This window comes from Wyeomyia smithii, chromosome 2, assembly GCF_029784165.1.
Source record: "Wyeomyia smithii strain HCP4-BCI-WySm-NY-G18 chromosome 2, ASM2978416v1, whole genome shotgun sequence".
Lineage (NCBI taxonomy): Eukaryota > Metazoa > Arthropoda > Insecta > Diptera > Culicidae > Wyeomyia > Wyeomyia smithii.
In genome coordinates, this window is record NC_073695.1 from 36,483,905 (window position 1) to 36,497,273 (window position 13,369).

Consider the following 13,369-nt stretch of genomic DNA (forward strand, 5'->3'; position numbering starts at 1 on the left):
CGTAACTTTTGCCGATTTCTCGAAAGCCGACCATGTGTCAGTGTGTTAGTGTCAATCAACCAGGTGTTGGTCAGGTGATTGTTACCTGATTTTCACGTACCTTTTTACGTGATATTTAGGTGAAGCCATAAATAAAACGCATAAACCCCACATGATTTTCACGTACTTTCTACGTGTTATTCAGATGGAATCCACGTGATATTTAAGTAAATAGAATACACGGCGCATATGACAAATAAAATTTATTTTTAATTATCAACAAATAATTACATGCCCCGAATCGACATTTCCGACAGGAGAGAAACAGGATTGGCCGGAAAGATTGTCGACCGTTCATCCGCAGCTGGTGCCGGAGTTGTTCTGCTCGAAACTGACTGCTGATGTTTCCAATCGTTCCAGAAAGAATTCACCAACTGAAAATATGAAAGATTTATATGTTTCTTTTGTTGATATGAATATTATTCTGGCTACTTACATTGCGTGTTTTCCAATATTGAATTAGCTAGAGCAGCTCAGGAGTCCTTTGTCCGCCATATTGACTTTTTTGCATACTAAAAATTCACGTAAACATCTTTGTCGGAAACGTCAAACCACAGCCGCACTAACACTAACAAAGTTAAAAAAAACACAAATACCAACGCGCTGAAACCATATACCGATTGTACGTGAATTGACAGTGAATCGTACGTGAAGTTTAGGTGAAAGTTACTAATGTCACGTAAAATGGCAGATTTTCTTAAGGTAAGTCACTTACGTGATTTTTCAGATGGATTTTACGTGCATATTTTTCAGAGTGCACTGCAGTGTATATAGTTTGACATTCCGTTTTGATCTTGTTTGGTACTTTTTTCAACTTCGCGACTGCGACTTCGTCCAAAGAAAATTGGTCTGACCTGGAGGAAGAATCAAAAGTTTACGGCACAAGTAAGTTAGTTTGAAAAAATCTGCTAGACTATGTGTTCCATTATACCATTTGCAGAAGATATCCTAGGAACCACGCTTGTGTGACGATAGACGGTTCGACTAGCAATGGGTAACTACATGTCGCTGTATGTCACCAATCCGGAAGGAACACCGAAACCGCTCACGCAACCCAGCTTTGATCCGAACTTCGGCTTTCCAAATGGTCGCAAGCAAAGAGGTATGTTGAAATAAACTATTTTTTACCAGCTAGTCCATCAGCTGGATTATCGACACCGCAAGAATTCGGAATCGATCTTGCTATTGTTTATGTTAAAAATTACATAACAAATAAAGGTTAACCAAAATAGCTTTTGTAGTAATGCTTCAAAATCAAAACAAGTCTAATCGTACGAATGTTATTTGGTACTTCTAGTCATGATTGCTACCGAACAGGAAATGGAAGCTGCCAAACTGCCTCTGGAGGATCGCGACTATTGTGCCCATAAGCTGATTGCACACAGAGCCTGTCGGGCGGATGTGTGGCCATGGGCATACAAATGTGCCCATGCAAAGCATGAGTATCTGAACTGTGAATACGAAGAGTAAGTAATTTCCTCTCCCTATCATATATCAATCAACTTACATGCTTTTCTATTACAGTTATATTTACCGAATGAAGGAATATGAACGTGAAAAACGTCTGTTGCTGAGAAAACAAAGATTAGAGAAAAAACAAGCTAAAGAGCTTCTGGCTTAGTTCTGATTTTTTGTTGAAGCAGAGCAGCACCGCTATCCGCTGCGAAACCTTATCAAATATGTTAATATGAGCAGCATCTTAGGCTAAACCTCGAGAAGCATGCACTTTGTATTTCAGTCATTTCTTTACAACAAACGAGTAGATCGCGATAAACAATGTTAATTGTGGTTTCTCTCAATTGCAAAAAACACCCGAAAGCACAAAACTTAAAAAATCTGATTATTTTTTATTCTGTTTTTTTACTTCGACCTCGAAATCTGTTTCGTATTTCATCATTGTATCCTTCCCGATTCCGAGCAATCTCAATGGCCCAAAATTGTATCCGCACTACAAGTATAGCATTTCCAGGCTGGAATTCCTCCCCGGCATTCGCTCTCAGCAGCGTTCCGTAGCTGTAATCCTCCAGCCGGTTGAACTTCTCCGTGTACAAACGCCACTTGGTTTTGCCTTCCGCACTTTTCAGCTCGTTTTCGTTAACTACCGCCACGTTCATGTCCGGAAACTGGCGCCGGAATTCCTCGTAGATTTCGTTGTCGTACGGCGTGAGTTTGAGCTGCCGGGGATCAACACTGCATAGAAGGTTAAAATAGATCTCAGCATGCTCGACGGCTTTCATGGCCCACAGCTCTTCCACGGTGCCATCGTTGCCGAATTCTTCGGCGGGTCTCGACAGTACGTCCATGATGACTTTGCAGCGAACTTGTCCTGTTTGTGAGCAGTCCTATTTTGATAAAACTACGTAATTTGGTTTTCGCACACTTCTAGTCAGTGCTTGCGTTTTAGGCTGGGTGCTGATTCGAATCGAAATTAGGGATGGGAAACCTATCGATAATTATCGATAGTATCGATAGTTGCAGGCTATCGATAGAATCGTTAAGTTTTCCGCGTTATCGATAGTTATTGATATTTTCCTCGCATTGGCATTTATACTCCACAATGATGCCAGAACTGAAAAAATATATTGGCCTTGCCTTTGTTTAAAGAGAATTCGATGAATGTTCGCTCTCACATGAAATCCTCTTTAAAATTGTTAGAAAATTGAGGGATACTCATTTTCGCTCACTCTACCTTATACGGACAACGACGAGATTTCGCTTATGTGCGAATTATGTTTTGGTTTAAAATTAGTTTATTTGACACGGCACGATACATTTTCTGTTTCACTGAGCCAAGTACAATTCGTATTAATTCTACGTTAGCAGGGAAAAGAGGGAGGCCTTTTTTTATTCTCGCGGCCGACTACGAGCTAGTGGGGATTTAAGGTGAGAGGAGGGGAGATACAATTTTGACTTAAAACTATTTTGGAACTTTGTTTTTCAACTGGTAGAGCAATTGTATTCTTGTTTGTTGTGGGTTCAAAATATTTGTGTAAGCATAGATGCGGGCTCTTCGTTTCCGTGTCTTCAGCATAGCATATTTGTACCCTTAATCTGACAAATAGACAAAGAAAATTTTAAATTTTAATGTCAGCGTTTTTCAGAAAGCAGTATAGCTGTGTCATGTACTGGAGATCACCGCTTCCCAGAATGTCTCTAACGGGTACGTTCGGTTGTTTTCCTCGGGCCCGAAGGGAATCTATAAGCTCGGACCTAACACCACAGTATTCGGTACACGACCAAACAACATGCTCGATGTCATGGTATCCATCGCCACAAACGCAGTAATTACTGTCTACAAGCCCTATACGAAGGAGATGCGTGTTTAACGTGTAGTGATTCGAATGAAGTCCCGACCGACATCCAACCCCTTGAACCATGCTTTCGTCGATACCTTAGGAAAAATGGAATGTAGCCACCGTCCCAGTTCATCTGAGTTCCATGATTATTGCCAACTGTTGAGTGTTCTCTGACGCAAAATGCTATAAAATTCATCATAAGCAATTGGTCTTTCATAAATATCGCCATCAATAGCACCCACCTTAGCTAAAGAGTCAGCCTTTTCATTACCCGGAATCGAGCAATGAGAAGGGACCCACGCTAAGGTAACCCGGTAATTTTTATCTGTTAAAGCACTTAAAAACCGCCGTATTTTCCCCAGGAAATACGGGGTGTGCTTCACAGGCTTCATCGATCGCAGAGCCTCAATGGCACTGAGACTATCTGTGAAGATGAAGTAGTGGTCTATGGGTAGGGTTTCGATGATTCCAAGAGAGTACTGAATAGCAGCAAGTTCTGCGACGTACACGGAAGCAGGAGCATCGAGTTTGTAGGAGGCGGTAAAATTTTCGTGGAAAACACCGAAGCCAGTGGACTCATCTAGATTAAATCCGTCAGTGTAAAACCTTTTATCATAACTAACATGTTTAAACTTATTGGAAAAAATCTCAGGGATCTCTTGGGGTCGCAATTGATCAGCGATACCAGAAATGTCTTGTAAAAGTGCGACATTGGAGGAATCGTATGAAGAAGGATTAATATCTTGAGCCATATAGTCAAAATATAAAGTCATAAATCTGGATTGAGATTGAAGGTCGACCAACCTCTCGAAATTTTCAATTACTAATGGGTTCATAACTGTGCATCGAATTAGCAACCGGTAAGAGAGATTCCAAAAACGATGTTTCAACGGAAGAATACCCGCTAGCACTTCAAGACTCATCGTATGGGTCGACTGCATGCAGCCTAAGGCAATACGCAAACAACGATATTGTATTCGCTCCAGTTTGATCAAATGTGTGTTTGCTGCGGAGCGGAAGCAGAAACACCCGTACTCAATTACAGACAATATCGTTGTTTGGTAAAGCCTTAGAAGGTCTCCTGGGTGGGCACCCCACTAGGTTCCGGTTATCGTACGAAGAAAATTAATCCTCTGTTGGCATTTTCGTGTCAGATACCTAATATGACAAGCCCAGGTGCATTTAGAGTCGAACCAGACCCCGAGATATTTAGCGACTAAAACCTGAAAGATCCTTTTACCCGTTAGTAGGAGCTGCAGCTGAGCTGGGTTATGCTTCCTAGAAAAAAAGACCAACTCAGTTTTCTCCGGAGAGAATTCGATACCCAGCTTAAGAGCCCATTCAGACAAATTGTCTAAGGTATCTTGCAATGGTCCTTGCAGATCGCTAGCATCGCTACCAGTAATGGATACAACGCTATCGTCTGCAAGTTGCCTTAGCGTGCATGAATTTGCAAGACATTCATCGATGTCATTGACGTAAAAATTATATAAGAGAGGACTTAAACATGAGCCCTGGGGAAGGCCCATGTAACTAATTCGGGAAGTTGTCGAATCGCCATGTGAGAAATACATATGCTTTTCTGACAACAAATTGAGCAAAAAGTTATTCAAATTTGGTGAAAGTCCCTGCGAATGAAGTTTCGCGCTTAAAACTTCTACAGAGACAGAGTCAAAAGCCCCCTTAATATCCAAGAACGCAGAAGCCATTTGCTCTTTTCGAGCAAATGCGAGTTGAATTTCAGTAGAAAGCAACGCTAGGCAATCGTTCGTCCCTTTGTTTCGGCGAAAGCCAAATTGAGTATCTGAAAGTAAACCGTTTGTTTCGACCCATTTGTCTAACCGTAAGTGGATCATTTTCTCCATTAATTTCCGGAGGCAAGAGAGCATCGCAATCGGCCTATATGAATTGTGATCAGAGGCAGGTTTCCCGGGTTTCCGAATAGTAATGACTTTTACCTCCCTCCAGTCATGCGGAACAATATTTAGCTCAAGAAACTTGTTGAACAAATTCAACAAGCGTCTTTTTGCAGAGTCGGGTAGATTCTTCAACAGGTTGAATTTTATTCTATCTAACCCTGGAGCCTTATTGTTGCACGACAGGAGAGCCATTGAAAATTCCAACATCGAAAATGGAGGCTCTTCTGTAGTTACTAAAAACGCGTCGCGAAAGGTTTTCTGTTCCGGTACAGAGTCTGGACAGACCTTTTTGGCAAAATCGAGTATCCAGCGATCTGAATACTCCTCACTCTCATTCGAAACGTCACGGCTCCGCATGCGTCTGGCGGTATCCCAAAGAGTGCTCATCGCTGTTTCCCTCGACAACGCGTTTACGAACCGCCGCCAGTACCCGCGTTTTTTCGCCTTTACTAAGCTCTTCATCTGCCTGCCCAATGCCTCGTACTTTTGAAGTAGGTTGACAGTGCCGTACTCCCGGTAGTCCTTATACGCCGCGGACCTTCGCGCGTACAGCTCAGAGCACTCTTTGTCCCACCATTTGTTGGGAGGGCGCTGTCTAATCGTTACCCCGGGTATCGGTTTCGTCTGAGCTTGAGTCGCGGCGTCGATTATCAAGCCAGCTAAGAACGCGTATTCTTCCTCCGGAGGAAGTTCCTCGTGAGTCTCGATAGATTCCGCTATAATAGACTCATAACGCTTCCAATCAATATTACGTGTAAGGAAATATTGATTGGGTTCGGGGGAGTTGAACCATTAGCAATTGATATAACGATTGGAAGATGATCACTACCGTGGGGATCGTTGATTACTTTCCACTGGCAATCTAACGCTAGTGATGTCGAGCAGAGGGATAGGTCAAGCACGCTTTCGCGTGCTGGAGGATTAGGTACTCGTGTCGCTTCCCCAGTATTCAAAAGTGTCATATTGAAGTCGTTGATCAAGTTACAGATTAAAGAAGATCGGTTGTCGTCGTACAGCGACCCCCATAGCGAACAGTGAGAGTTAAAATCTCCCAAAATCAAAAAAGGTGCGGGAAGCAGTTCTGCTATATCAAGGAGTTGCTTCTGTTCAATCCGCGTGGATGAGGGAAATTATAACGAAACAAGGCAAAGGTCTTCTCCATTCATATTCGTTTGAATGGCAACAACTTCAATATTCGAGATCGAGGGGAGGTCGATTCTGAAAAAAGAATAGCACTCGATTTCGACGAATGATGTTGAAATCGTGGAAATTAAGTTGGTCATTTGAATTGAGAAAAGTTTCACAGAGCGCGAACGCATCACAATTGTATGTGTTTATCAAATGTGAACATAAATCGAATTTGGGGATGATACTTCTGCAGTTCCACTGTAACACAGTGACAAAATTCCTAACCTCTTTCGACGTATTAGTCATCGGAAGATACGATAGCTGAAATGAGGGGCCAAGTTGCTGTGAGTTGCTTCAAAATGGTTTTCACTGTAGGGAGAAGGGCAAGAATAATGTTTTGAAGGGGATCTGCTATGTTGAATGTTTTAAATATCCAGTCCACAATATCAGAGAATTTTATTTACCCTGTTTCTTTTATGTCTTCTGATCGAGAAATGGGTGCACGAGGGGTTTTTGGTGCCCCAGGAAGCGGTGGGTACTCCTGGTTTGATTTGAAATTAAAACCGGGGGGTACTTGCTTCGGTTTTTCTTCACCGCTTCCTTTTTGTGTTGTCTTATTGGTCATTCCGCTAGGGATTATCTTACGACCTTTGCGAGAAAGATTAGGAGAGTTGAGCATTCTCCTCTCCCTAGACCCCTCTGGCAAGGCATAAGAACACCCTTCGACGGGATCGTCAGATGTACCCTCATCGGTTGGCAAAAAGGAAAAGATGTTTCCTGTCGAGGGTGGCTCAGCCCTCTTAAGCATTTCTGCAAAAGAGCGCTTTGATCGTTCCTTAAGGGAACGCTTAATTTTTTCCTCGCGCTGTTTGTACGCGGGACACGCCGAAAGGTCATGCCGAGTTCCCTCGCAGTAAAGACACTTTTCAGTATCCTCACTGCAAGCGGTCTCAGCATGATTGCCTCCGCACTTGCTGCAGCGTGCCTTGTTGCAGCAGTAGGTGGCTGTATGACCTAACTGCTTGCAGTTTTGGCAATGCATGACCCGCGGTACGAACAGGCGTACAGGCAGACGAACCCTGTCCAAAGAGATGTAGTTCGGCAGTGCGGATCCGGCGAATGTTACACGGAAGGAATCCGAAGGGAGGAATTTCTTCTTCCCTTCTTCGATGGATACTGAATGCAATTGCTTGACATCCAGTATCTTTACATCTTGAATCAGGGGGTTCTTGGAGCAGCCAACCTCGTGACGCAAAATGTCATCGACCGTGAGGCTTCCTTCGGTAACCACACCGTCGATCTCCACGTCCTTGGCAGGGATGTACACGCGGTACTCCCTTGTAAAGAGCTCGTAGCTAGCAATTTCGTTTGCTTGCTTCAAGCTACTCACGACAACTCGCAGTTTGTTCGGCCTCACCTTCGTAATCTCGGTTACGGCCGAAAACTGTTTTGCCAGGTCTTTGCCTATTTGAATTATATTCAAAGGTTTTTTCATGGGCCGGAAGTAAACAACGTAGGGACCGCTAGCGGCATCTGGGTAAGCTTTTACCCGTATTTCCGGTACTCTTGGTACGGGGCTAGGTAGCGGGGGTGGTACAGGGGAAGGTAAAGGTAACTGCTGGGGGAAATTTCAATTTCTTCCCCATTTGTTTCCACATCCAGGAAAAGTTGCACCTGCATGTCGTTCATTTTGCGGGAGCGTTACGCTCTACCGCACACAAACGATAAATATTCGAATGTGTGGGGGGGATCAAAGTTGATATCAAATTTTAAAAACAATTTTTCAAACTTCAATGGTTCAAAATAAAATAAATAGACAGTAATATCAATACTAATAACAATAGTAATAATAGTAATAATAATAATAATAATTATAATAATAATAATAATAATAATAATTATAATAATAATAATAACAACAATAATAATAATAATATTAATAATAATAATATTGATAGTAATAATATTAATAATAATGATAAAAAATCTAAAGTGAATACTTCACCGAACGTCTTAGTGACGACCTCACGGCTGATAGTAGGATCAATCGAGTGTCTCCGCAGAACAAACAATGACGATCCAGCTTCGTGTTGTGACACACTGGCCGTATCTTACACTCGACCTTGTAGATGCCACTTGTAGTTAACTTCCACTCGCTCGATCGTATGGTGGGCCGTGCTGCTAGCGGGGTAACAGCGGTGCGGGAGATTTATTCTTGCTGATATATCAGCTGCGTATCAGATCACTGGCGGGGTAGCCTGCCCCTACCAGTGTGCAGAAGATGTTTCTGTCGATATACGGCAGGCTATTGTTATCGCACAACACAAGAAATAATCGAAAAAAAAACACCCGTACGATAACTCGTGTATTGTTATTTTGCGAATCAAACGGAGGTAAACAATTTGCGTCTAATCGAGACGAAAGCAAAACAACGAATGATGTGCAAATATACTTTTAACTATTGTTCCTGTTCACAACGGGAGCAACACTTTGTTGTTTTTCTTCATCTGGTTCCATCTGTCAAACTATCGATAATTATCGATAGTTATCGATGGTATTAGGGAATTTAACGATAATTATCGATAGTTTCTACTGATGATGTCGAGCTCGAGCATGCGAGCATCAACAAAGGAAAAAGAAGCATAAATCCGATAAATAAAACCCACACTGAACAAAAAAGCAGCCAGATTTCTTCAATGCTTCGTAGTCCGGAATTTTTATTTAAAAATTCATAAAAAAAACTTCATTCGTGAAAGGTTTCCTTCTACATACGCTAAAAAAATCTCGAGTGTTATTTCTGCTTGCAAATCAGAAAAAAAGAACAAATATAACAGGAAATTCGGTAATTGGATTAAGGAAACGAGTCCGACACTCTGAATCAACGATATAAAATGGAAAACCTATCAACCGAGGATTCCTAGATCCGCGTTAAAATAGCCGCGTAGAAAGGCGTTGAACGAGTTTTTAGTCTTAATTCAATTGGCCAAAACAGCGTGGCTTTGTCTTTTCATGAAATTTCTTATCATGGTTTCATGTAAAAAATAGCTTAAAGAAAATTCACCATCATTTCGATATCGTTTGTTAGTTACAATAAGAAGTTGTTTTAGAAAACAATAAGAAGTTGTTTTAGAAAACAATAAGTATAATAGAAGTTCTGAATTATATCGCCTCTATAATTGTTCGTGATAGTTGTAGCCATAAATCATGATCAGCCGAAGGTAAATGTCGATGCTGGAATTACAATACAATCATAAATCAATAGAAAAAAAAAGTTAAATATGTTTCCAATCGAAAATATTGCAGAAAATTTTGAATGAACACAATGCTGCTGATTGAGGAAACAGGAATTTAATTGTGATCGGTAACTTTGAAGTATCCAACTTTTTGCGCGCCATAATGGCGGACGCTATGATGCAAAGTTCGTAATAAATTACCCACCCTTTTGACAACTCTGCTTACGTCAGTTTGAAGTCTTCATACAATTTATCCACAGAAAAATATATCTGGCAACAATTGTGTTGCCAATTTTTCAGAAATTGCAAATCTGACGTAAGCAGAGAGGTTCGCATATTACGAACACGCATTATGGCGACCGCCATTATGGTGCGTAAAAAACTGGATACATATATCCGTAACATACGTTCATCAAACTTCTTATTTGAGTAATTTAATATAAATTAAAGTTACCGATCACATTTAAACTTCTGTCTTAAGACAAAAATTAATGGTTAATTAGGTTAAATTTAAAAAAACAACTCATAAGAGATAATACATACATTTAATTATTTTTAATTATCAGCTTTAATTTAAGTGAGAATAGTATCTAAAAACATATAACAAAGCAAGATTAATTGGGTTGTTTAGCTATATCAGTTTTATGTCATCTGAAAAAGCTGTTCTGCATAGAAGAACGTGATTTTCAAAAATTTTCTATCGTTGTCATTCAGTCATTGTAGCGATTTAGAGCGATATTTCATTCTTCATTTCGAAATCGAAGGACAATGATAAAAAAAATTTAAAAATCACGTTTTGCTCAGAAAATTACACTATTCTAGCTGATATATAAAAATCAGAAATCCGTGAATAGCTAAACCGTGATAAGTAGAACATGATGTAACGGTTTGACCAAAAAGTAGGCGCGGGGTGAGGAAGCGTTTTTTCACTTTGGAGTGTTGGAGACGAAGCATTAGCATTGGCCAAAAATTGCAGAAGTATCGATACTCGAGTATCAATAATTTTTCCCTGATGGTATCGATACCAGGCTGATTTCGAAGGCGGAGCATCGATACCAGCTGTATCGATACCCTGCCTGCTACTTGAAACAGGTCTATGGAAAGCTACCATTTTTTCTTGATCTTTAATACGGGAAATCAGAGATGACAGGTGTTTTTGAAAAATGTAAGCAACCACTCGAAAAACTGATAAAATCTGCTGAAAGTCTGAAAAAAATTTGTCTGTGATTTGAAAAAATTGCGTTCGCGCAGGCAAAAGTCTGCAAAAATTTTCATAGATGCTGCCAAACTCTGCCAAAAATCTGCAGAAACTCTAGAAAAAATATAATTATCTGCAAATCAATAAAAATCTGCACACCGACTCTAAAAATCTGCGTTTTGTATCCCTGTGGTCAATAGATCTAATGGGACCACGGTGGGACAGGATTATATGTCACACACACAAATCAATGCAATAGCATAAGCGCGTCTACGGCCTTATTAGAAATATGGGGCAGCACGAAAAATCTGGCTTCTTATTCTTTATTGTCTGCCTTTTTGCAAAAACTCGGCGCTTCCGATTTTGCATTGCACAGACAGTTTTATCAAATGCGGAAGAATTTTTTTTGCAAGAGGCATGAAATACCGCCTTAGAAATGAGCGGGTATATTCAATCCTGTTGGCGTCTTTTACAAAAAGAGCACAAATCAAGTTTCTGCACTGTTCGTAGAAGACTTTAACGCGATGGACCGTATCCGCGCACTTCTCCAAGGATTTTCCGTTAGACAATTCGAAGCAATCAACAATATTTTCCGATTTTATAGTTTCCCTTCACTAACGAAAAAATATCGGGGCGAAAGTATCGATCCAGCTTGATATCAAAGTCGCTTGTATCGATAAAAAATAAGGATATTCAGGCCCCGAGGTATCGATACCACAAGTATCGATACGATATCGGCCAATGCTACGAAGCATCACTATGCCCAAGTATGATGACAGTTCTACAAGGTATGCTATTCACGTCGATGCATTAGTATTAGTGAACGTTATGAACTTTTTCCAATTTTGTATGAAATTTGAAATGGTTTTGCGTTTTAAATTAAACTTATAAAACATACTTTCCTGAAAAGTTATAGAAATGATGTTGAAACATGTTTTATTTGTGGGGAATACATAAACATGCTGCGGTTCAGGTAAAATATGCTGTTTTTCATCAATTTGCCGATAACATTTTTGCACTTTTCGTTTTTTTCTTGTACTCTGATAGCGCTTCTAAATAGAGTCGCTTATGTTTCATACAGTAACAAAAGTCATGAGCTATGACAATGACTAAGATTATGCTCCAACTATTAGAAATATAGCATTTTTATATATTTTATTTCGACATATTGTCGCAATTTTTCACACTAAATCTAAATTAATATCAACTTCTAGTGTGTTTCAACTGGAGATTCACTCTCCAACCAAAAAAATCAGATATAAAACAACATAAAACGAGAAATTTCCAAAAATGTTCTGAATTCCATACAAAACGCGAAATTTTTCATAACGAGATTTGTTTGTGTGCGTGGATAGACAAAAATGTAGCATACCTTGTAGAACTGTCATCATACTTGGTCACTATGCAACAGCGAATAACTTTTTCGTGTTTTTTGATGTATCCTTACTAACTAGGCAATTGAATATCGCAAACTCAGGTGTTTTAAGTTGGGCATTGTTTCTTAAATTAATGAATATTAGTAGCAAGGTATGTAGCATTGCCATATTTATAATTTAAATGCATCCAAAGATGCGATAATTTTTATGCCCTAGTGGTTTATAAACTGGCAATTTTTTTCCAATATGGCCGATTCTGCTTTTGACATATCGTTACACCTTGTCTTTATACATCATGAGCTAAACAGCGGGGGCCTAGTGTGGTTGGTAACGTCTCCGCCAACCACGCTCGACGCCTGGGTTCGAATCCCACCGCCGACATAGGTGTCGATGGTTGTGGGGTGGCGTGATCCACTCACAACCAACCCAACTGGTCTAGATTCAATCCTAGCCGACACCGGGAGATTTTCTGAGGCGAAAAATCTCCAGGATCACGCCTTCCATCGCATGAGGAAGTAAAGCCGTTGGCGCCGGTCCGTTAATAAACGGGTCGTGAGTTAGGGTCCTGGGTGTGGAGTCGCCTCCCTGGGCGTCGGTGATTGGCCACAACAGTGGCGGAACTAGACCGACGGAAAATAAACGAGAATAAAAAAAAAAAAATCATGAGCTAAACAACCCAATTTATAGATTATCACCATGATGATTAGAACATGGTGTAACGGTTTGATCAAAAACTAGGCGCGGGGTGAGGAAGCGTTTTTTCACTTCGGAGGGTTGGAGACGAAGCATCACTATGCAACAGCGAATAACTTTTTCGTGTTTGTTGATATATCCTCACTAACTAGGCAATTGAATACCGCAAATTCAGGTGTTTTAAGTTGGAAATTGTTTCCTAAATTAATGAATATTGGTAGCAAAGCATGTAGCATTGCCATATTTATAATTTAAATGCATCCAAATGTTATATTATGAGATGCGATAATTTTGATGCCCTAGTTGTTTATAAACAAACCTACTCGCTGGCATTTTTTTTTTCCAACATGGTCGATTCTGCTTTTGACATATCGTTACACCACACGCTCCCTAAAATGAATTCAAAAATGATTAGAAAACAATTCATTTCCATAAAAAGTGGAACAACACGAAAATTGAGTAACTCTGTTGTTATTCAAAATTGTGT

General features: G+C 40.3%; 2 protein-coding genes across 3 annotated transcripts; one reads left to right on the forward strand and one right to left on the reverse strand.

Moving 5' to 3' along the window:
- The first annotated feature begins 778 nt into the window (after positions 1 to 778).
- Positions 779 to 1,822, forward strand: LOC129720882 (NADH dehydrogenase [ubiquinone] 1 beta subcomplex subunit 7). Of its 2 annotated transcripts, none has more exons than XM_055672762.1 (4): positions 779 to 924; positions 980 to 1,141; positions 1,337 to 1,505; positions 1,564 to 1,822. In XM_055672762.1, exons 2-4 carry the CDS (start codon positions 1,030 to 1,032, stop codon positions 1,658 to 1,660), a joined length of 378 nt encoding a protein of 125 aa, XP_055528737.1. In that variant the 5' UTR covers positions 779 to 924; positions 980 to 1,029; the 3' UTR covers positions 1,661 to 1,822. The 2 variants fall into 2 exon arrangements, with proteins under 2 accessions (XP_055528737.1, XP_055528738.1); XM_055672763.1 differs by having other exon boundaries at positions 813 to 924; positions 983 to 1,141.
- A 44-nt stretch (positions 1,823 to 1,866) lies between these two features.
- On the reverse strand, positions 1,867 to 2,485 carry LOC129720881 (protein PBDC1). Its single transcript, XM_055672761.1, has one exon. The coding sequence runs from the start codon at positions 2,340 to 2,342 to the stop codon at positions 1,887 to 1,889; it is 456 nt and encodes a 151-aa protein (XP_055528736.1). The 5' UTR covers positions 2,343 to 2,485; the 3' UTR covers positions 1,867 to 1,886.
- Between the last annotated feature and the right edge of the window lie 10,884 nt (positions 2,486 to 13,369).

What these genes read in the sequence shown, in the direction of transcription:
- LOC129720882 (XM_055672762.1), top strand. Translation starts at nt 1,030, where the DNA reads ATGGGTAACTACATGTCGCTGTATGTCACCAATCCGGAAGGAACACCG. An exon ending in AAATGGTCGCAAGCAAAGAG is followed by an intron (nt 1,142 to 1,336) that starts GTATGTTGAAAT and finishes TGGTACTTCTAG; the next exon opens with TCATGATTGCTACCGAACAG. An exon ending in CTGAACTGTGAATACGAAGA is followed by an intron (nt 1,506 to 1,563) that starts GTAAGTAATTTC and finishes TTTCTATTACAG; the next exon opens with TTATATTTACCGAATGAAGG.
- LOC129720881 (XM_055672761.1), bottom strand. Translation starts at nt 2,342, where the DNA reads ATGGACGTACTGTCGAGACCCGCCGAAGAATTCGGCAACGATGGCACC.